The sequence below is a fragment of the Artemia franciscana genome, chromosome 16 (genome assembly GCF_032884065.1).
Source record: "Artemia franciscana chromosome 16, ASM3288406v1, whole genome shotgun sequence".
In the NCBI taxonomy this organism is placed as follows: domain Eukaryota; kingdom Metazoa; phylum Arthropoda; class Branchiopoda; order Anostraca; family Artemiidae; genus Artemia; species Artemia franciscana.
This window is the reverse complement of record NC_088878.1, coordinates 36,682,754-36,707,609: the sequence shown is the minus strand read 5'-3', so window position 1 is coordinate 36,707,609 and position 24,856 is coordinate 36,682,754. Positions and strand designations below refer to the sequence as shown.

Genomic DNA, 24,856 nt, shown 5'->3' with positions numbered 1-24,856 from the left:
CAGTCAGATGAGTCGGGTGAATCCAGAAGTTTGACAAGAGGAGTGAGTATCAATCTTCGGTGTGAAAAATACATGAATATAGCTACGTCTTAGGTCAAGGGAGAGCTGGGGAGAGAATTTGGAAACGCATTATGAACGACGTAGTCAGTTCAACTAAATTCGCAGTAACTACTTTAGTAAATACTTCTATCAAATGGTGAGAAAAATATAGAAAACATACTAAACCTAAAAAACCACATAAATAAAGAGGAGGGGGAGGACCCATCCCATAAATGTATGATTGCATAACGCTTCAATGCACATGTCAAAATATGAGTTGATTGTTGGTATGGAAGTCTTTGGTTCTCTGTTGTATCAAAGGTATATACAGGTTCAAACTTCAGGAGGTGGGTTAGAGAATTTTTTTTAGAGAGGCAGGGAGACTAGAATAGAAATTTACTTAACTTTAGCAAATAAAGTTAAAATACTTAAAAATAAACTTAAAGTAGATTTGCTTACCCTAAGTAAGAGCTGATATTTTGTGATTCGCTGCACAGGTTTAAGAAGATAGGCACCAAGAGGTAGTTTGTGACCTAGTCTGAGTTGGCATTCCCTCAGAAATGAGTTCTGCTCACCTGCTGCTCTTCGTAGCTCTTCTGATTGAGGGATATTTTGGCAGTAGTAACTATAAAGCTCGTGCAGCTCATTTTTCTACAATTTGATAATACGATAAAATAGGCATTGAGTCACTGAGAATATGAGAAAATAAGTAACAGGTTGAAAAAGAAAAACACGAGAAAGCATAAAATGAGAAACAGTCGGTATATTGGAATAGTCAAATGAGAATCTGAGAAAATTAAAAGCATTTTGAAAATGACAAACGTGAGAAAGTTAAAAACAAGGAACAGATGGCACACAAGCTTAATTTATTTTTTTTTATGAAATACGAATAAGTATATATAAACATAAAAAAGGTCGGAAAGATTGATCATCATATTTGAATAGTTAAATGAGAATACGAGAAAATTAGGAACAGGTTGAAAAAGAGAAACACGAGAAAGCAAAAAATGAGAAACGGTCGGTATATGGGAATTGTCAAATGAATATATGAGAAAATTAAAACACAATTGAAAATGAAAATATGTGAAAGTTAAACAGAAAGAACGGATGAAACATAAGTCATTTTTCGTTTCTGTTAATAGATAGATAAAGAATAGAAAAAAATTAAAACAGATGTAACACATAGAAAGTAATAGAAATTTTAGCATTAGTCCATAAGTGATGAGTGAAACTGATAATAATTAAAATCGAAATCGTAAAAACGATATGCAACATATATTTATATACAATAAATATTATTTGAAACCATAATATAAGATAATTACTTATAAAATAAAAAAATAAATAACAATAACAAAAACAATATCCGATACGTTATACGTATATACAATATACGAAAAAATACGACAAAACCTGGTTTAGTAATTAAATAAGAAAAACATAATGATGCTGCATAAAATAAAAATAAATTAGACAAAATAATAAATAAATAGATACTAAGAACAGACACCAACAATAACGAAAATAAAAAGAGAATATAAGAGCTCCTAAGCCGTAAAGGGATATTCCAAGAAACACAGGGTGTAATTACTTCGTAGTTTCTTCTTTCATATACAGTTTTTGTTTCTGCACGCATTTTGTTCCTGCTGTGCTTACTTTTTTGCCTTGTGGTCAGTTGTTTTTACGGTAAATGTTAACTCCAAGGTCTTCACTTTTATTACAAATAGGGTATATATGTATCTATTTTGTTAACAGTAAATACCACTTATTCGGAGGAGTTTTCTCTCTGATAAGGTTCCAAAACTCTTTTATTTGGACAAGGCTATTAAAGTCCTTATACGTAAAGACATCAGAAGGGGCTCTTCATCCAAGGCCTTCTTTGCCTAATTCTTAGTTTATTCGCGGAATTAATAAATGAAGGGAAATGCATATGGTTTAATTCATAGCTTCTTTTGTTATATATAGTACTCAGTGTTTTGTTGCTGTGCTTATTTTTTTGCACTTATGGACACTTTTATTTACTTTACAAGTGAGATATTAGATTTCCAATTTAGTTAAAAAAAAGGATATGCCTATCCATCCATTTGGCTACTTCTAAATAACATTTTTTTTTTCGTAAACCAACCCGAGTTTTCTCTTTTAAGCTTCCCTTACTATTTGTTTGTTTTAGACGGAGTATTAATCTCAGCGGAGCTCCTCTCCGTGGAGGGGCCTCCAAAGTTAAGCCCAATTTCTACCTTATTCTTATTTGCTTCAGACAAGATAATCCAATATTTATTCAGCCCTCTTAAGGGATCTCAGTATTGACGCCATCATTCTTTATAGCGTTGTCTCCTTGACAGAACTTTGTAAACATTACCAAGTGAAGCGAACCTAGAATTTCGGCCTCATTAACTTACTACTTACCCTTCTAAGAAAACATTGACTAATCATTTGGGGATCTTCTATGAAATGTTCCAAATCAGGTAAGAAGATATTGCTATGGAAATCATGTATTTGCTCCAAGTTCCCGAATAAAACTTCCTCTTTTCCTAACAACGTTAGAGGAATTTTTTGCTGATTTTCTAGGCTGATCAGTTCGTCCTTGTATCCCTAAAAAGAATTCAGTTACCTTTCAAACATTATTAACTAATTTCGGAGACCACACTGCTTACGTATGACGAAACGAGAAAACGAAGAAAATCACAGGTATATTTAGAAACAAAAGAAAACAGTAATGACTATCATTAAATCTTTACAGTAAGGTTCTCTGGTATACTGAATCTGATGGTGCAATTTTCATTAAGATTCCATGGTTTTTCGGGGGTATCTCTCCCTTTTTCAAAAATCGCTCAAATTTTTTCAGGCAATCTGCTTTTGACGAGTTTAAGCTTAATGGATTTTAAGCTTAATTCATTAAGCTTAATCAATTTTGTGTATTTAGAATCAGCATAACTAGAAAACTCTTTTGATGTATCTTTTGAAAAACTCTTTTGATGGAATTTTTTTCAAAATTTCATTGTTAAGAGCTTTGGTTACTATTGGGCCAAGACGTTCCCCACTTACAGTTCATTACCATGAACTGTTGGATATTGGTTAGTTATGTACCCATAATCCCATTAAGCAAATACATCCTGTGCCAGTGTCCCCAAACGATGATAAAAATAGCTTACTTAGAGAGTTGTTAACATAACTCACTTTATTCTAGAGTCCAAAGAGGATCCTCGTTAACGTTAATGTGCTTCCACATTTGTACAAATAGGATAGAATCTCTGGAGGATGCTTGTAACTTCAGTCCTGTAGATTGGATGATTACTTTGACCATTTAAAAGGATATTATAGAGTATATAGACAACAGGGCATTGGACTGTTATGAGGTTTACAAGAAGTCATTGTCTTAAGACTGGTTTAACGGAAAAATCAGCCAAGCTTTGAATTTGAGGGAAATTATACTTCCTGAGTTTATTAAATAAAAAAAACAAGGTTTTTTTACTGAAAGCAAGGAGCGACATTAAAACTTAAAACGAACAGAAGTTATTCCATATGAAAGGGACTGTCCCCTCCTCAACGCCCCGCTCTTTAGGCTGTAGTTTTTTCTTATTTCAAAAATTAGAGTTTTGAGAAAGAGTCAAAATTTAGTGGAAAGAGCGGGGCGTTGAGGAGGGCACGGTCCCTTTCATATACGGAATAATTTAAAGTTGCTTATAATTGAATTTGGTTTATAATAATTTAAATTTGTAGTTCAAAATTGCCTAGACTGAGTAGGGTCTAAGGCTGAAACGAAAGCAAAACAGCGTATAAAATAGTACAATTCTAAATTTTTTAGTTGTTAAATAGCTTAGTAATTATTACCAAAGAACCAATCAGGCCGTATATAGGCGGAGTTATTTGTTTTACCAGAAACCACATTTCCAGCTTGAGTATAGATCTTGTCGTTCAACATTAGCTAATTTTTAAAAACGGTAAGAGTATTTTTCTCTCCAGGAATAAAAATACTGTGATTACTACTACTAATACTACTAATAATTTAACACAACATTAATCTGGCTGAACCAAACACAGCCACACATACTTCTCTTTCATCCCAATCTTTTCCAAACTTCATTCTCTACCGCCTCCCATGCAGTCCAGATTGTTTTTCAATAATTTCTTACAACCTCATTCCACTATATTTTGAGACAATCTACTTTTCCTTGGGCCCCGAATGGATGACTAAAGAGCAAAATCTGTGACAGTTTATTATTATCCATAAATGCGGCCTAGCCACCTTATCCTTTCTCCTATTATAGGTCTAAAAAGCAGGTGTAAGATTACTTTTTGATATATAAGGCTACTGTTTTTATAGGGAAAAGATGATTGCTTAAAATATTGTTGTATGTATGCAAGTTTTTGTTTTCTATTTTATTTTCTTTGTGCTGCTGAACTATTGTTACAAGCGGTGTTTTGTCTGTTGCCACAACCTGTGGATTTTTTTGCAATAAATATCTATCTATCTATGCGTTCAGTAAAAAAAGCATTACTCTAGTTTTGAATAATAAATTACCCTCAAGATGACTCCAATTTCAGAAACATAAATTCTTTCAGTTTCGAGAAGTTCTGTCAGTATATGACCTCGTTTCACTTTCAAGGCTTCAGTATCGGTGTTTGTTAAAGAGTCAACAGAGCTGGTCATTTCTTGACGTGATGCACTTCGCAGTCGGGGTCGTATTAGTTCTTGAGGTTTGACAGCATTTACAGGAACTGCAGGCTCTGGTGTTACAGGTTGAATAGGTTTAGGAGGTCGTGAAATTATTTTCTTAAGGGAGGATCGTCTTCGAGAGCACATGACTTGGACATCTTCGACTCGCTTTAAAACCTAAAGAGAACCCCAAAATTAAAACTTCGTAAAAAAGATAAAAATAAAACACAAAAACTCATGCTCTAATAATCAAGGGTACTTAATAGTCATAGGCCTACCAACAAATTGTTGTTGAGGAATATCAAGTTCAAACTCGTAAATATGGAGATCTTTCGACCCTTCTTACTTCTAAAGATTCAATTGCCAAAATTTTCTTGTGTTAGTCATACAATTTATCATATTTTATATATTTTCCTGAATTTGTCCCTGCCCCTTGCAGGGTCATTTCTGCATGTTTCATGAGTTTTAATCTAGTTAGCTGTTGACCAAAATAAGCAAGAGATTCATATCCAAGCTGTTGGGTTAAGGCTTCTAATTGGTGTCTTACAAAATTTACTGGTCATGATAGGCAACTCCAAACTCTGAAGAAATTCTACGAAACTTGACCTCAGTAATAGTAATCACGATTACTGAAGGACAAAATAAATGACGAAAATTCTAATTATAGTAGTAATATAATAGTTTAGTAACTAGATATAGCATTGCTATAATCAATAAACTTTGGTAATTTTCCAGTAACAAAATAGAATGGGATAGTGCTTTACCAAAAGATTCTATCTTCGGTAAAAAGGTGATAATCTTGCATTTTTATGGTTTATTTATTTAGTCTTAGTTAATATTTAGGGCCATTGGGTAATTTTTGAAAAAATTTTTGGATTATTCCTTGGGTAATCAGCTGGGGTAATTTTCAAACGGTAAAATATAGTGGGCTGGTGAATTTCTAAAGATGTTGTCTTGCGTAAAGACGTGGGAATTATGAAGGCATGCAGTTTATTTTGTTCGGTTTTGGGTAGTTTTTGTGACAATTGGCATCTGTTTGGTTATTTTCTTAGGTAATTCCTTGGGTTATCAACTTGGGTAATTTCTCAACAATAAAATAAAACGAGCTAGTGTTTTCTCAAAAGATATTAGCTTTAGCAAATATGCAGAAATAATGAAATCCAATGATTTATGCTATCCCGTCTATAGGAGTCTTTAGAATAATTGGGTAGTTTTTGGTAATTTCCTTGTGTAATTTATTGGAGTTTCAGCTTGTGTAATTTTCTGACAATGGAATAGAGCGGGCAATTGTTTTTCCAAATGATACTACCTTTGGCATAGATACAAGAATCACGAAGTCATACGATTTACTTTATCCTGTCTTGGATAAACTTTAGGGTGTTTGGATAATTTTTTGCAGTTTCTTGGGTAATAAACTTTGGCAGCTTTCCAACAACAAAATAAAAAGGGCTAGCATTTTTCCAAAAGATGTTTTTTTTTAGTAAAATGTTTAGTAAAATAGAAATTAAGAATTTATATGATTTATTTATGTATGATTTATTTTTTTGTATCGAAGTCAACTTAGACAACTTTTCAAAAATAAAACAAAATGGACCAGGGTTTTTCCAAAATATCCTATCTTTAGTTAATATGCCATAATTTTGAAGTCATAGGATTTAATTTGTCAGATTTTTGCTGGTTTTCAGGACTATTGGGTTGTGTAATTTCCTTTGGTAATTGCCTGGGTAATCAACTTGGGTTATTTCCTAACAATGAAATAAATAGGCTATTGGTTTGTCAAGAGATAGTATCTTTAGTAAAGATACAGGAACCCTGAAGCGATGTGATTTACTGTATTCGGTTTTGGATGGTTCTTCTGACAATTGGGTAATCTTGGGTAATGTCCTTAGGTTTTTTTCGGTAATCAAATTTGGTAATTTTTCAACAATCCAATGGACTATGCAATTTTTTTTAAAGATGATATATTTGGTAAAGATGTGGGAATCATACGACTTGTTTTATCCGTTCTTGGGTAGTCCTTAGGATAATTGGCTAATTTCGATGATTTTCTTGGGTAGTTAACTTGAGCAGTTTTCCAACAATGAAATATGAGAAATAATGTGCTATTTTTTTTCCTAAGAGATGATACCTTTCGTGAAGATACGAGAATAGCAAAGTCATAAGATTTATTTATCCGGTCTTAGGTAGTTTTTAGGATAATCGTAAAATTTTTGACAATGCTCTTGGGTAATTTCTTGGGTAATCAACTTAGGTAATTTTACATGAACGAGACATAACGGGCTATTGCTTATCCTAAAGATAGCATATCAAACAGTTCGTGATAACGAACTGTATTAAGGAGCAACCCGGCTCAATAGTAACCGAAACTCTACAAAATGGAATTTTGATACAAATAGTTACATCAAAAGAATCGCATTTTAATGTTGATTATAAAAATATAAGTTTCATCAAGTTTAATCTTACCCATCAAAAGTTGAGAGCCTGAGAAATTTTGTCTTATTTTAGAAAATAAAAGGAAAGACCCACTAAAAGTCAAATAATCTTAACGAAAATCACACCATGAGATTTAGCGTATCAGAAAACCCTACTGCAGAAGTTTCAAGCTCCTATTTACAAAAATGTGGAATTTTGTATTTTTTGCCAGAAGACAGATCACGGATGCGTTTTTATTTGTTTTTGTTTTTTCTTTTCCCCAGGGGTGATCGTATCGAACCAGTGGTCCTAGAATGTCATAAGAGGGCTCCTCCTAACGCAAATTAAATGTTCTAGTGCCCTCTTTAATTGACCGAAAAATTGGGGGCACTTAAGCGCCCTCCCACGCTCATTTTCCCCCAAAGTTACTGAATCAAAATTTTGAGATAGCCATTTTGTCCAGTATGGTCGAAAAACCTAATAATTATGTCTTTGGGGACGGCTGTCTCCCTCACGGTCCCCAGGGGAGGGACTGCAAGTCACAAGCTTTGGCCATACTTTGGCCATTCAAGTAATTTTTATTGGGACATGCACATACGATTTCAGGGGGACTTTTCCACGTTAAAAGGGGGTTGGGAGAGGGGGTTACATGGGAGGATTGTTCCATGGAGGAATTTATCATGAGGGAAGGAAATTTACATGAAGGGACCGCCGGATTTTCTAGCATTATTTAAAAGAACAATGAGAAAATAAATAAAAAAAGAATTTGTGGTGGAAGTAAGGATCAGCATTAAAACCTAAAACGAACAGAAATTATTTACAGTATTTTTAGTAATTTCGACTATTTATTCTATGGCGTTTGTGATTCAGGGGTAATTATTAAAGAATTGAGACCAAGTTGAATCTTAAGTTTAAAGAGCGAGGTATTGATGAGGGGGAGAACCCCCTCATATACGTAATAAAAATATACAATCATAGAATTTCGTTACGTAAATTAATTCGTAAGTTACGTATATTTATTACTAATAAAAACCTTCGCAAAAAAATGAAAAGTTCTAGTTGTCTTTTTAAGTAGCCTAAAATTGGAGTGCAAATAGGCCTCCTCCCCCACTTTTTTTTTTTACCAAAATCATCCGATCAAAACTATGAAAAAGCCATTTAGCTAAAAAAAAATAATGTGCAAATTTCGTTTTAATTATTCATGTTCGGTGAGCAAAAATAAAAACGTTCAGAAATTAAATGAAAAAAAACACGTTTTTTAACTGCAAGTAAGGAGCAAAATTAAAACTTAAAACGAACAGAAATTATTCCGTCTATGAAATGGGTTGTCCCCTCCTCAACGCCTCTCTCTTTACACTAAAGTTTTTTAATTATAAAAAAAGTAGAGTTGTGAGAACGAGTCAAACTTTAGCGTAAAGAGCAAGGCATTGAGGAGGGGACAACCCCTTTCATAAACGGAATAATTTCTGTTCGTTTCAAGTTTTATTGTCGCTCCTTACTTGCAGTGAAAAACTTGTTTTTTTTTCATTTAATTTTAGTAAAGAGGCGGGAACTTCAAAGTTACTAATTTTTCTCTAGAGTCTAGGGTATTAATAATAATATTATTATTTAATTACCCGTCAAAATGAAACAAAAGAAACGGAGTACATAAAAATACAAGAAAAGGATTTTATAACAAAAAAAGGCAACTAGAAGAAATATGTAAAAGAAATTATATAAAAAATAATATATAAATAAAAAATAAGAAATTATATAAAAATATAAATAATATAAAAGGCAACTAGAAAGATATATAAGGCAAATATACAAGACATAAAAAAAAGAAGTTTTAAACACAATATAAGACTCCCAGCACAAAAAAAAACTGGTTATAACACAGAGAAAATAAAAATACACACTGAGTTCTACTGGCGGAAGATTTTAAGCCACTGATGGCTTTTAATATTATTATTGAACTGTGATCTGATTAAGGATGGCTGGAGTTGGGTCTGTTATATTATAATTACTAATAAGAAAAGAATTTTGTGACCAAATTGGGAGCCGAATCAGAAATCTAACGTACTTAAAGAAAAACATGTCGAAGTTTACATTTATCGCATCCGGAAAAAATTCTTCAAACCAGACTCAAATTCAAAAAAAAGGAGGGAGGATTATTATATTATAAAGGTAGCATTTTCTTAAAAACTTGCATTGTTCTATTTCAGGGACGCAAGTAAGGCGTTGAGATGAGCTTAAAGGCCTTCCCTTCAAGAAAAACAAAAAACAACAACAAAGTTTGCTGGAATTTCAGGGCCCTTCTTATTGAAATAATCAAGTAAAATTCTTTTTTTATTATTGCTTATCCTCCAAGAACTACAATGGACGATTCGGTCCTATTTTATTGTTTCAAATGTATTTTTGCCATTTAACCTCAATAACCCTTCCGTTCTTCTCAAAAGCAAAATTTAGAAAAAAAAATCTAGAAACAAAAAGATCTAAAATACTTTAACTACTGTCTCAAATATATCCTAAAATATTGAAGAGATTACATTTAAGAAATTTAATTTATAATGTCTTAATGTTTAAAAACCTAAGTAATTTCAGTCTCAAATCTAAGGATTAAGTCATTAATGTCAAAGAATTAATTACATCAAAATTAAAAAAAAATCTACTTTTTAAAATCTTCTTTTGAAATAATCTTTCGTTGTGTACTTATGTTCAAACGGACCTTATTTAAAAAAAAAAATCGAAGAAAAACAAAGAATTTTTTTGTCATTAATGTCAAAGTATTAATTGCATCAAAATTAAACCGTTTTACTGTTGAACTAATTTTAGATCTAATCATGCCTGAAAACCATAATTTCTTAAATTTTTAATTAGTTTTTTTTTCAAAATTCTGAAGTTTTTAGGGTAGTATCACATTTATGGCAGTGTTTTCACGTTGAACCATGAAAATATATAAAAACTATTAATTATTTAAATTTGATAATGCTTTCAGTGAATAAAAACTTAAACTTTAACATCTGTTGATACCCAAAGGCAGCTGCATCTTCACAAAAACCTAAATCTTCTTAAGCTGTTTAGTACCATGTGGTTTAGCTGATTCTTTTTTAACTAAAATTGTTTGCTGATTTTCCACCCATGTTTCTTTTTTTTCTAACTTGGTGCCGGGTAATACCAAAACCTGCATAACTGGATACGGAGATCTTTTCAATTAAAATCAATTTTAATATATTGTCTGTTTTTCAGACAGAAGAAAAAAAAACAGAAAGAAAAAGAGAAAGACAAAAAAAGCAAAACAGAAATACACAAAAACAGAAAGACAAAAAAAAAACAGAACAGGCTATGCTAGTTCCCTCTTAACTAATGAATGAATGTATTTTATAACCCATCAATAACACAAAGGCATGGCGATGGAGTATCAAAAAGATGAATAAAGAAAAAGAAAGACAGATTCAAAAATAGGAATAAATATATACAAAATAAAAACACGAATAAACTAGACTTTTCAGAAAAGTAAACCACTCCAAGGGTGGCAAACCTCTTTTGACGACAAATTTCCATCATTACATATATTTATATAAAAATCATATAATATGAAAAATCAAAATTCTTTTTCACTGTCCTTAGTGCTGTTGGCATTAAATGCACTAAACTAACGGTTAAATATACACTTTTTATGCTAAAATATATATTTTTTACCTGCAAAATAAGAGCCCTTGACTCAGGTGCTGTTAATTCTTGAAGATACGTTTCCAGCCTTTCAATATCATTTGAAGTCCTTAAAAATACCTCAATGTCATTAATTCCCGCCTCTGCATGCTCAATTGTTCCATATTTTTCTAGGGGTTGAGAAGCAAGAAGCTCTACCCCTGCTGCACACCATTTATTGACCTAAAAAGGAACATATCCTGAAGCTGAATAGCTGAATATCTGAATTCAGCCCACCCTTTAAATAGTCGACACAAAAACGCTCAAAATTCTCATTAGTTTAATAACAATTCCAAGTTCAAAAGTCGGTGTAAAGTTTGCCCCTAAATACCGTCGTTATTAAATCCAGTCGATATCTAAATTCGGCCCACCCTTTAAATAGTCGACACAAAAACACTCAAAATCCTCATTAGTTTAGTAACAATTCCAAGTTCAAAAGTTATCTGAAAGTGTCCAAACAAGCAAAACCGGGACAGACAGACCGAACAACAGACCGACAGACCAACAGACCGACAGAAATTGTGATCACTGTATGACACTTGTTAAACACCAAGTACCATAACAAAAGAAAATGTACTTTAAATATACCTCTAAGGTGTTCTTATTTACATGAGGAATATAAAATAATACAAATGATTTTAAAGGAAATGGTCATATCCAGGGTTTTGTTTGGCACTAGGGGAGTACCAGACGAGCTTTGATTGGAGGGGGGCTGTTAAAGTTTTTTTCACATGCGTTCTTACGACAAACGTGTAAGTTGGCGATTTTTTTTGGGAGGGGGGGGGGAGTAAACCGGTAGCCTCGTCCCGCCTGCATACGCCCCTGACAAAGAATAATCTAAAAAAATTTAAAGGACAAAAATAATGTAATTATATTTGAAGAGTTGTGCGTAAGTATTTTTTTTTTATGAATGACGCATTTTGTTTTCAAGTATAATATTGTGCAATCCTTAATCTGGATGCTATAAGAAAAAAATTAAAAAATAAAATAAAAAAAAAAAATAAAAAGAAAGTAAACAGCAGTATTTCAGTTTTATAAAATCTACTTTATAAAATTCAGTTTTATAAAGTATTTCAGTTTATAAAATCTCAAAAAATAAACAGTTTGAGTCCAAGATAATAATCAAACAGTTCGTGGTAACAAACTGTAGTAAGGAGCGACCCGGCTCAATAGTAAATGAAACTCTAAATAACGGAATTTTGATGCTAAAATATACATCAAAAGAATTGGATTTTCATGCTGATTTTAAATAAATAAGTTTCATCAAATTTGGTCTTTGTCATCAAAAGTTACGAGCCTGAGAAAATTTGTCTTATTTTCAAACAGATCGTGGTAACGAACTGTAGTAAGGAGCGACCCGGCTCAATAGTAAACGAAACTCTAAATAACGGAATTTTGATACTAAAATATACATCAAAAGAATCAGATTTTCATGCTGATTTTAAATAAATAAGTTTCATCAAATTTGGTCTTTGTTATCAAAAGTTACGAGCCTGAGAAAATTTGTCTTATTTTCAAACAGTTCGTGGTAACGAACTGTAGTAAGGAGCGACCCGGCTCAATAGTAAACGAAACTCTAAATAACGGAATTTTGATGCTAAAATATACATCAAAAGAATCGGATTTTCATGCTGATTTTAAATAAACAAGTTTCATCAAATTTGGTCTTTGTCATCAAAAGTTACGAGCCTGAGAAAATTTGTCTTATTTTAGTAAAATAGGAGAAAACACCCCCTAAAAGTCACAAAATCTTAACGAAAATCACACCATCACATTCAGCGTATCAGAGAACCCTATAGCAAAATTTTCAAGCTCCTATCTACAAAAATGTGGAATTTCGTATTTTTTGCCAGAAGACAAATCACGGGTGCGTGTTTATTTGTTTGTTTTTTTTTTTTCCCAGGGGTCATCGTATCGACCAAGTGGTCCTAGAATTTTGCAAGAGGGCTCATTCTAACGGAAATGAAAAGTTCTAGTGCCCTTTTTAAGGGACAAAAAAATGGAGGGCACCTAGGCCCCCTCCCACGCTCATTTTTTCTCCAAAGTCAACAGATCAAAATTTTGAGATAGCCATTTTGTTCTGCCAAGTCAAAAACCATGTCTTTGGGACATGACTATGTCTTTGGGAGTGACTTACTCCCCCACAGTCCCTGGAGACTGTCCAGGGACTTTGGGGAAATATTGGAGAAATATGTCATGGGGGAACAGAAATTCAATGAAAAGGGCGCAGGATTTTCTAAAATTACTATAAAAAAAAAAACAATGAAAAAATAACCATGGAAAAATTCTTTCAGTTGAAAGTAAGGAGTACCATTGAAACTTAAAAAGGAACCGAGATTATTACGCATATGAGGGGTTTTAAAAATGCTTTAGCATAAAGAGCGAGGTATTTAGGAGGAGATAAATACCTCGCTCTTTATGCTATAGTATTTTTAGTAATTTCAACTATTTATTCTACGGCCTTTCTGATTCAGGGTTCATTCTTAAAGAATCGGCACAAAACTTACGATTTAGTGTAAAGAGCGAGGTATTAACGAGGGTACAAACCCCCTCATATACATAATAAAAATTTAAGAATATAAAAGTTTGTTACGTAAGTTAATTCTTAAGTTACATATATTTTTTACTAATAAAAAAATTCGTTAAAAATTAAAATTTATAGTTGCCTTTTTGTGTAACCGAAAAATTGCATGGCAACTAGGCCTCCTTCCCCATCCCATATTTCTCAAAATCGTCTGATCAGAACTAAGAGAAAGCCATTTAGCCAAAAAAGGAATTAAAATGTAAATTTCATTTTAATAATTTATGTGTGGAGAGCCAAAATCAAACATGCATTAATTCAAAAACGTTCAGAAATTACATAAAAAAAACTAGTTTTTCTAACCGAAAGTAAGGAGCGATATTAAAACTTAAAACGAACAGAAATTACTCCGTATATGAAATGGGTTGTCCCCTCTGCAATCCTTCGCTCTTTACGCTAAAGTTTGACTCTTTACCACAATTCTGCTTTGTAAAACAATTAAAAGCTTTAGCATAAAGAGCGAGGGATTGCGGAGGGGACAACCCATTTCATATACGGAGTAATTTCTGTTCGTTTTAAGTTTTAATGTCGCTCCTTACTTTCAGTTAGAAAAACTAGTTTTTTTATGTAATAGTTATAAGAGTGACTAATTTTAAAACATTTTAAATATTGGTTTTATTTTTTCTTTTGCTTTTTTTGTGAAACATCTTTAAGCGGCATTGGCACTACGAACGTTATTCTCTATGCAAAATCGTTAGGCTTAACCTTTCACCTCGGATGCTTATTTCATTATTTTATACCTCAATTTATTCCTTTGAAAATCCAACTTCACATTTAAGAGTTGGAAAAAGTTCTTTTACACTAAGTTACTGAAAAAAAATCTGTAAGGATTTTTATCTAAAATCATCTCAAATAATTATCTAAAAGCAAACTGTTCAAAAATAAGATATGTGGGAGAGAGATTCAAGCTCTCAGGATAATCCTGTGCTTAGTGAAGCAGGAGGGCATATGAAGAAAAGGCGGTGTGAATGGCTTTCTAGAAGATTTTAAGTAAATTATTTTCATAATTTATTAACTGCTCATCCATAAACTGTAATTTATTGCTACTATTTCGACTTTTCCAGAACGTTAAATAAATTTGCTTCGTAAGATAACATAACGTAACGTAATCTTTAGTTATACTGTCGTGAAAGGGACTAAGATGCAGTTTGAAAGCCCTCTTAAGGCTGGAGAGATATAGTGCTTCGTCCAGCGTTTTGAGAGTGTACACTTACAAAGGTTTTTGTTACGAGCAATTACATGGCTTTTTCTATCAGAGGGTAACACTTTTTTTTTGGAAAAATCTTAAATTGGAAGAATAACGACGTTAAAAGAAGAAAAGTCGTTTGGTCTGGCTATCAAGAAGGACACTAAGCGAGATTATTAATCGTTATCATTTCTAGTGTTGCAAATATTCCTTTTCATTTACTCAAAATCTCTAGCTTAAACAAGCCAGAGTAAAAAAAAAAAAAAAATAAATAAACGAAAAAATAATTCCAGGCTCAAAAGCTAATACTGTACGCCTGTGTGTAAATACGGTCGTGTATAGTTTAAAGACGCTGCATATGTAATTAGCCTTTAAATGCTGCATATGTATATAGCCTTTTAATTAGTCAGCGTCAAAGCGCCCAAATTCTTCATTGATTTAGTAACAATTTAAAGTTCAAAAGTTGTTGTTAAGTGTGCCCATATCTAAATAAGGTTGTTATTAAATACGGTCGATATCTAAATTCGTCCCACCTTTTAAATAGTCGACACAAAAACGCTCAAAATTCTCGTCAATTTAATAACAATTCCAAGTTCAAAAGTTCGTATAAAGTGTACCCCTAAATACGGTCTTTATTAAATACGGTCGATATCTAAATTCGGCCCACCCTTTAAATAGTCAACACAAAAACGCTCAAAATTCTCATTAGTTTAATAACAATTCCAAGTTCAAAAGTCAGTGTAAAGTGTGCCCCTAAATACGGTCGTTATTAAATCCAGTCGATATCTAAATTCGGCCCACCCTTTAAATAGTCGACACAAAAACACTCAAAATCCTCATTAGTTTAGTAAAAATTCCAAGTTCAAAAGTTGGTGTGAAGTGTGGCCCTAAATACGGTCCTTATTAAATACGGTCCATATCTAAATTCGGCCCACCCTTTAAATAGTCGACACAAAAAGGCTCAAAATTCTCATTAATTTAGTAACAGTTCCAAGTTCAAAAGTTGGTGTAAAGTGTGCCCCTAAATACGGTCGTTATTAAATCCAGTCGATATCTATATTCGGCCCACCCTTTAAACAGTCGACACAAAAACGCTCAAAATTCTCATTAATTTAATAACAATTCCAAGTTCAAAAGTTGGTGTAAAGTGTACTCCTAAACACGGTCGTTATTAAATATGATCGACATCTAAATTCAGCCCACCCTTTAAATAGTCAGCACAAAAACGCTCAAGATCCTCATTAGTTTAGTAACAATTCCAAGTTCAAAAGTTGGTGTAAAGTGTATTCCTAAATACGGTCGTTATTAAATATGGTCGACATCTAAATTCAGCCCACCCTTTAAATAGTCAGCACAAAAACGCTCAAAATCCTCATTAGTTTAGTAACAATTTCAAGTTCAAAAGGTGGTGTAAAGTGTGCCCAAATCTGAATGTGGTCGATATTAAATACAGTCGACATCTAAATGCTGTCGACCATTTAAATAGTCAGCACAAAAACACTCAAAATCATCAATAATCCAGAAAGAATTTCAATTTCAACGGTTGATATAAAGTTCACCCAAATTTCAATACGGCCATTTTCAGATTCAAACCTCTGTATTTAAAAGATGCTTTGAATAGTAAACGGGAAAATTCTCAAAATCATAATTAATCTAAAAATAGATCCAAGTTCAAACGTAGGTGCGAAGTTCACCCATATTCGAACATGACAAAATAACGACGAAGACGCACTGCCTTTCCATAATCAAAACAACAGGACAAAGGCTAAGACAACAGGAGATTTGCCTAAGACAGTAAAATTTGTTTAAACATTAAGAAAATTTTGGCTCTGTGTCAAAAGCCGTTCTCAGCAATTTCCTTTTAAAAATAAAATTGAAACTTTCAATAGAAGATTTTTTTGTTTTAGTTTTCCAGATCCCATCTTATTGTTACTTTTATTTTAATTTTATGGGTAGTTTGCTGAAGTTCGGGTATGGGTATTTCGGCTCTGTATCTTGGATACAGAGCCGAGATACTCTTAAGGTTATAACAAGTTTCACTCTTACGTAAATTTCCTGTAGTTTTACCTCCTGTTGTTGTTATTTAAGCTTTTTCAGTGCGCTTGTCCCACCTTTTAAATGGCAAGCGTAAACACTGAAAATTGTTGATAATCAAGAAAACACTCCTAACTCAAAATCTGAAGTAAATACCCCTTTACTGACTAATAGCAAATGTTTTTAGCTTTAAAAATGTTGGATCTCCCTAACCCTTATAAATAATCAGAATGGAAATTCCCAAAATCGGGGTGAATCTAGAAATAATTTAAAGTTCGAAATCTGCCATAAAATATGCTCCATATTAAAGAAATGCCTCTTTTGTCGTTTTTGAAAAACATTGCGTCTCTCTATCCCTTTATTAAACAAAAAATACAAGTTTTTTTAAATTAAAGTAAGGAGCGTCATTAAAACTTAAAACGAACAGAAATTACTCCGTATATGAAAGGGGCTTTTCCTCCTCAGCGCCCCACTCTTTACGCTAAAGTTTGACTCTTTCTCTTAACTGTATTTTTTAAAACAGTAAAAAACTTTAGCGTAAAGAGCGGGGCGTTGAGGAAGAAAAGCCCCTTTCATATACGGAGTAATTTCTGTTCGTTTTAGTTTTAATATCGCTCCTTACTTTCATTTAAAAAAAAATGTTTTTTTTGTTTAATTTCTAGACGTTTTTGAGTTAATGCATGTTTTGATATTGGCTCTCCGCACATAAATAATTAAAACAAAATTTGCATATTATTTTTTTTTGGCTAAATGGCTTTTTCATAGTTTTCATCGGAAGATTTTGAGAAAAAAGAAGCGAGGGAGGAGGCCTTGTTGTCCTCCAATTTTTTGATTAGTTAAAAAGGCAACTGTAACTTTTAATTTTTTACGAACGTTTTCATAAGGAAAAAATATACGTAACTTACAAATTAACTTACGTAATGAACTTCTGTATTCGTATGTTTTTATTGCGTATATGAGGGGGCTCACTCCTCGTCGATACCTCGCTCTTTACACTAAAGCTTAAATTTTGTCCCAATTCCTTAAGAATGACCCCTGAATCACAAAGGCCGTAGAATAAGTAGTTGTAATTACTAAAAATACTTTAGCATAAAGAGCGAGGTATTACGAGGAGGTAAACCCCTCATATGCGTTATAATGTGTGTTCGTTTTCAGCTTTAATGCTGCTCCTCACTTTCAGTAGAAAAAAACTTTTCATATTTATTTTTTCATTGTTTTTTCAATAAGGCTAGAAAATCCTGCGCCCCCTCCATTGAAAGTCTCTTCTCCCATGAAAAATTCCTCCATGGAAAGATCCTCGCACGTAACCCCTCCCCTCAACTCGCCCCAAACCAAAAAATCTCCCCTGAAACGTCTGTAAACTTCCCAGTAACCATTACTATATGTAAACACAGGTCAAAGTTTGTAACTTGCAGCCCCTCCCACGGGGACTGCGGGGGAGTAAGTCGTCCCCAAAGACATAGTTATTAGGTTTTTCGACTACGGTGAATAAAATGGTTATCTCAGAATTTTGATCCGGTGATTTTGGGGGGAAAATGAGCGTGGGAGGGGGCATAGGTGCCCTCCAATTATTTTGGTCACTTAAAAAGGGCACTAGAACTTTTAATTTCCGCTAGAATGAGCCTTTTCACGACATTCTAGGACCACTGAGTCGAAATGCGAAATTCCACATTTTTGTAGATAGGAGCATGAAACTTCTTCAATAAGGTTCTCTGACACGCTGAATCTAATGGTGTAATTTTCGTTCAGATTGTATGACTTTTAGGGGTTGTTTGACCCTATTTTCTAAAATGAGGCAAATTTCCTCAGGCTCTTAACTGTTTCAAACAGTTCGTGGTAACGAACTGTAGTAAGGAGCGACCCGGCTCAATAGTAAACGAAACTCTAAAAAACGGAATTTTGAAACAAATACTTACATCAAAAAGGATCGCATTTTAATGCTGATTTTAAATATAAAAGTTTCATCAAATTTAGTCTTTGTCATCAAAAGTTACGAGCCTGACAAAAATTTGCCTTATTTTGGAAAATAGGGGGTAACACCCCCTAAAAGTCATAGGATCTTAACGAAAATTACACCATCGCATTCAGCGTATCAGAGAACCCTACAGAAAAAATTCCAAGGTCCAATCTACAAAAATGTGGAATTTCGTATTTTTTGCCAGAAGACAAGTCACGGGTGCGTGTTTGTTTTTTGTTTTTTTTTTCCAGGGGTCATCGTATCGACCAAGTGGTCCTAGAGTGTTGCAAGAGGGCTCATTCTAACGGAAATGAAAAGTTCTAGTGCCCTTTTTAAGTGACCAAAAAAATTGGAGGGCACCTAGGTCCCCTCCCACGCTCATTTTTTCCCCAAAGTCAACATATCAAAATTTTTAGATAGCCATTTTGTTCCGCATAGTCGAAAACCATAATAACTATGTCTTTGGGGATGATTTTCCCCCCCACAGTACCTGGGGGAGGGGCTGCAAGTTACAAACTTTGACCAATGTTTACATACAGTAATGGTTACTGGGAAGTGTACCGACGTTATCAGGGGGATTTTTTTGGTTTGGGTGTGGGGTTCAGGGGAGGGGGCTATTTGGGAGGATCTTTCCTTGGAGGAGTATTTCATGGGGGAAGAGAAATTCAATGAAAAGGGCGCAGGACTTTCTAGCATTACTATAAAAAAAAAACAATGAAAATATAAACATGAAAAAGTTTTTTCAATTGAAAGTAAGGAGAAGCATTAAAACTTAAAACGAACAGAGATTATTACGCATATGAAGGGTTCTAAAAATACTTTAGCATAAAGAGCGAGGTATTTAAGAGGAGATAAATACTTCGCTCTTTATGCTAAAAATTTTTTAAACAATTTCAACTATTTATTCTACGGCCTTTCTGATTCAGGGGTCATTCTTAAAGAATTGGGATAAAACGTAACGTAAGTTACGTAAGTTATGTACGTTTGTTACGTAAGTTAATTCTTAAGTTACGTTTTTTTTTACTAATAAAAACGATCGTTAAAAATTAAAAGATCTAGTTGCCTTTTTGAGTAACCGAAAAATTGAAGGGCAACTAGACCTCCTTCCCCACCCCTTATTTCTCAAAATCGTCTGATCAAAACTAAGAGAAAGCCATTTAGCCAAAAAAAGAATTAATATGCAAATTTTATTTTAGTAATTTATGTACGGAGAGCCAAAATCAGACATGCATTAATTCAAAAACTTTCAGAAATTAAATAAAAAAAAAACAAGTTTTTTAAAATGAAAGTAAGGAGCGACATTAAAACTTAAAACGAACAGAAATTACTCCGTATATGAAAGGGGCTTTTCCTCCTCGACACCCCACTCCTTGCGCTAAAGTTTGATTCTTTCTCGCAACTCTACTTTTTAAAACAATAAAAAACTTTAGCGTAAGGAGCGGGGTGTCGAGGAGGAAAAGCCCCTTTCATATACGGAGTAATTTCTGTTCATTTTAAGTTTTAATGTCGCTCCTTACTTTCATTTATAAAAACTTGTTTTTTTTTTATTTAATCATAGGTAAGACTAATCTAAGCTAGTAACTACGATCACCCCTGGGAAAAAAAACAAATAAACACGCATCCGTGGTTTGTTTTCTGGCAAAAAATGCGAAATTCCATATTTTTGTAGATAGGGGCTTGAAACTTCTACAATAGGGTTCTCTGATACGCTGAATCTGTTTTCCCCTATTTTCTAAAATGAGGCAAATTTTCTCAGGCTTGTAACTTTTGATGGGTAAGACTAATCTTGATGAAACTTATATATTTAAAATCAGCAATAAAATGCAATTCTTTTGATGTAACTATTAGTATCAAAATTCCATTTTTTAGAGTTTCGGTTACTATTGAGCCGGGTCGCTCCTTACTACAGTTCGTTACCACAAACTGTTGGATTTGACTCGAGTTAGCATTTGAGTGAAATACTTAGAAAAAAAACAATCAGGAAATGGTAGACACATAATTCTCCGAACCAAAGAACTTAAAACTTTCAGCATTCTCTTCCAGGATATTCTTTTACGAGCGACATAATCCTAAGGGAAATTCTGAATTTGAGAATTTGTAGGACGAGGTGATACTTTTCTAGAAACTTAAAGATTATCTTAAGTTAAAGAGACTTTTTAAACCATCTTCAGTCAACATGGCAATCACTTAAAATCATTTGAACTCAAATCACGCTTAGAAGTCATTGAAATATTTGTTGCCCTTTCTCAGATTGCACACCTCGTGCACAGTCGAACAGAAAATTGTTACGTATATGAGGGGTAGCCCCTCATATACGTATTTTTGGAACCAATTGGAGCCAAAAGTCAAACTTTAGCGTAAAGAACGAGGTACTGAGGAGGAGGCAGCCCCCTCATATATATAGTGATTGCTGTTCATCAAGTTTTAGTGTTGCTCCTTACTTTTGGTTGAAAAACTTGTTTTTTATTTAATTTCTGATCACTTTTTAAAAAAATTCTATGAAATCCAGTACCCTCTTCATGGAAAAATTGCCTTTCCACATGATGAATTCCTCCATGGGAAGATCCTCCAACGTAGATCATCTTTTTAGATCATCTTCAGTCAAGGAAATAATTTCTTAAAAAATCACTTGAATTTATTTCTTATTCAGACATCAGTCAAAAAATGGGAGATTTATTGTTCCTTTTTAACTTAAAAAAACTTTCCATTCCCAAGTTGCAAGAAGGATTATGACTTTTTATAGTATTAAGGAAATCTTTGGCGCTGGCTTTGGAAAACTTCAGCTTGGATTGAGGAGAGCTTTTGTATCATTTTCAGTCAGAGTAGTGATTGTTTGAAACAATAAATTATTTGAATTCCTAATGCTTGGTAGTGGCTACATATCTTTTTCTTCAAGTTTGAGTTCTTTTCTGTGCAGGTAAGGAGTTGTCAGAGCTTATATTTAGTAAATATGAATTTTATTACCACACATCAAAACACTTAAACTGGGAGTTTCAAATTTCATGTACATATTAGTGAAGGTGCTAAGTGAAGTAATTGGACCAGAACGTCATAACCTCATGATAGAAACATTTGAATTGATACAAACCTGGTTTTTAACGGTTCTCTTTTAAATAGGGAACCTGTGTGCATTAATAGTCCTCATCAAAGACTGGAACCCGAAACGAGTTATCTCCAATTAATCATCCCTAATTCAATCCCTTACCTAATGTGTCCCCAATTAATATGAATGACAGATTCCCAGAAGCTTGGATAAATTCTCCCACTTCCACAGGTGGGGGATTGCGGTGAATTTTTGAGTCCTATGAATCCTCTGCTAACTGATGGTTTCACTTCAAAAAGTTACAACCATATTAGGTCACTCAGCCCAAATCAATCCCCACAAATCTGTAAGACACAAAATATTCAGGGGAAAAGAAACCAACAGCCAACAATGGCCATCAGCTTCTACGAAAAGAATTTCTTTCTGACTATGAATTATTTCCTGTTGCAATGAAAGTGACTCTAAATGAAAATTAAGAAAAAAAAACAAGTTTTTTTTTAACTGAAAGTAAGGAGCGACATAATATTTAAAACAAACAGAAATTACTCCGTATGTGAAAGGGGCTTTTCCTCCTCAGCGCCCCACTCTTTACGCTAAAGTTTGACTTCTTCTCTTAATTCTACTTTCCAAAACAACAAAAAACATTAGCGTAAAAAGCGACGCGTTGAGGAGGAAAAGCCCCTTTCATATACGGAGTAATTTCTGCTCGTTCTAAGTTTTAATGTAGCTCCTTACTTTCAGTTTAAATAACTTGTTTTTTTTATTTAATTTTTGAACGTTTTTGAATTAATGCATGTTTTGATTTTGGCTCTCCCCACATAAATAATTAAACTGAAACTTCTATGTTAATTTTTTTGGCTAAAAGGTTTTCTCATAGTTTTAATCGGAAGATTCTAAGAAAAAAGAAGCGGGAGGAGGCCTAGTTGCCCTCCAATTTTTTGATTACTTGAAAAGGCAACTAGAACTTTTAATTTTTACGAACGTTTTCATTAGTGAAAAATATACTTAATTTACGAATTAATTTACGTAACAAACTTCTATATTCGTATGTTTTTATTACATATATGAGGGGGCTCACCCTCTGGTCAATACCTCACTCTTTACACTAAAGCTTAAATTTTGTCCCAATTTCTTAAGAATGACCCCTGAATCACAAAGGCCGTAGAATAAACAGTTGAAATTACTAAAAATACTTTAGCGTAAAGACGGTGGTATTACGAGGAGGCGAACTCCCCACATGCGTAATAATTTCTCTTCGTTTTTAGTTTTAGTGCTGCTCCTTGCTTTCAGTTGAAAAAATTTTTCGAATTTTTTTTCATTTTTTTTAATAATGCTAGAAAATCCTGCGCTCTTTTCATTGAAATTCTCTTCCCCCATGATAAATTACTCCATGGAAAGATCCTCCCATGTACCCTCCCCCCTCAACTTCTCCCCCGTTCCCCAAACCAAAAACATTCCCCCTGAAAACGTCTCTACACTTCCCAATACCCATTACTATATGTAAAGACTGGTCAAAGTTTGTAACTTGCAGCCCCTCCCACGGAGACTCTGGGGGAGTAAGTCGTCCCGAAAGACATAGTTATTAGATTTTTCAAATTTATGGTGAATAAAATGGCTATCGCAGAATTTTGATGCGTTGCCTTTGGGAAAAAATGATCGTGGGGGGGGGGAGAGACCTAGCTGCATTCCAATTTTTAGGTCACTTAGAAAGGACACTAGAGCTTTTAACTTCCGGTAGAATGAGCCCTCTCGTGACATTCCAGGACCACTGAGTCGACACGATCATCCCAGAAAAAAACAACACGCATCCGTGATCTGTCTTCTAGCAAAAAAGCGAAATTCCACATTTTTGTAGATAAGAGCTTGAAACTACTACATTAGGGTTCTCTGATACGCTGAATCTGATGGTATGATTTTTGTTAAGATTGTATGACTCTTAGGGGGTGTTTTCTCCTATTTTCTAAAATAACGCAAATTTTCTGAGGCTTGTTACTTTTAATAAGTAAGATTAAACTTGACGAAACTTATATATTTAAAATTAGCATTAGAATGTGATTCTTTGGTGTATTTAATGGTACCAATATTCCATTTTTTAAAGTTTCAGTTACTGTTAAGCCGGGTCGCTCCTTACTACAGATCGTTACCACGAACTGTTTGATGACAAGCAATTTCCTGAAAACTCCAAGTTTTTAAATTCATTGCTGGTGTGGTTGGCTACAAAAATTCTGCATTTGAAATATGCACCAGAATTCCAAAAATGGTCAAACATGTAGAGCACATAAGAATGCCTCCAGGGCACCCCCCCCCCAAGCACAGGGGTAGAGGGTTGTAAGTTATGCCACGGGACATATAAAGATTTTATAAAGCGGATGGTCGCATAAACTTTGGACGGGGATCTTTTTTTAAGTTTGAAATTAGAGTGCCATTGCTAAAAGTCAAAAGTTATTTGAGGACAGCCAGCCCCCTCCCCACACTCATTGTTTCCCAAAACAAACATCCGATGTTCAAAATTTTGGAACACATGTTTTTTTTCAGCATCACTGAAAGATCTAGTAAATATGCCTTTTGGAATGACAACCCCTTTCAGAGCTCCCATGTAAAGGGCTGTAAGTTATGTAATACGTTCATTTTTTTGCATATATATATGTTATTGGGAAAAGTATAAATGTTAGACATTTTCTTTCCAAAAAGACATAGAGAATCAGTTAAACCTTTCAGAGAATATGGAAGGGAGTTCTGAACTGAATCGAAACACGTTATCAAGTTCGTTCTTTACTACAATTAAATAAGATGTAAGAATATGATGTCATTTCCAGTCAAGTCCACATCCACATCATGCATATTATGAATACTGGAATCTAACACCTTGTAACAGCATAGTGGATCAAGTTACGCTTGGAAACTTTAGGGCTTAGGTTCGATCCTGGCTGTTGCAAGGAATTTGATCCATGTGATCAATATATAGTTTTTATTATTGCAAATTTTATTGCAAGGAATTTGATATATAATTTTTATTATTATAATTTAGATTATAGGTTACATCATAGGTTGTATTATTACAAACATCTTGTAATTTTTCGTTATATTAGTCAGTTGACTTTTCTATACTGGTTTCTATATGAGAAATATTGTCTTAATTAATAAGATACTTGACGTAGATAACTTCGAAGACCACACTGCCTTTCCATGACGAAAGTAAAACAGTTCAAAATAGGGATGAAACCTTTTTATTGACAATGAATAGATATAAAATTATT

At 33.5% G+C, this 24,856-nt stretch overlaps 1 protein-coding gene across 8 annotated transcripts in view; it reads right to left on the bottom strand.

Annotated features, from left to right (window-relative positions):
* LOC136037400 (guanine nucleotide exchange factor DBS-like) overlaps positions 1-24,856 on the bottom strand; it is a 211,100-nt gene that overhangs the window by 23,595 nt on the left and 162,649 nt on the right. For all 8 annotated transcript variants that reach the window (XM_065720146.1, XM_065720152.1, XM_065720145.1 and 5 more), the window contains 4 exons: positions 10,790-10,981; positions 4,562-4,873; positions 2,446-2,631; positions 499-690 (listed from right to left, as the gene is read on the bottom strand). In XM_065720146.1, coding sequence (XP_065576218.1) covers positions 499-690; positions 2,446-2,631; positions 4,562-4,873; positions 10,790-10,981 — 882 coding nt within the window. The remainder of the gene's footprint in view (positions 1-498; positions 691-2,445; positions 2,632-4,561; positions 4,874-10,789; positions 10,982-24,856) is intronic.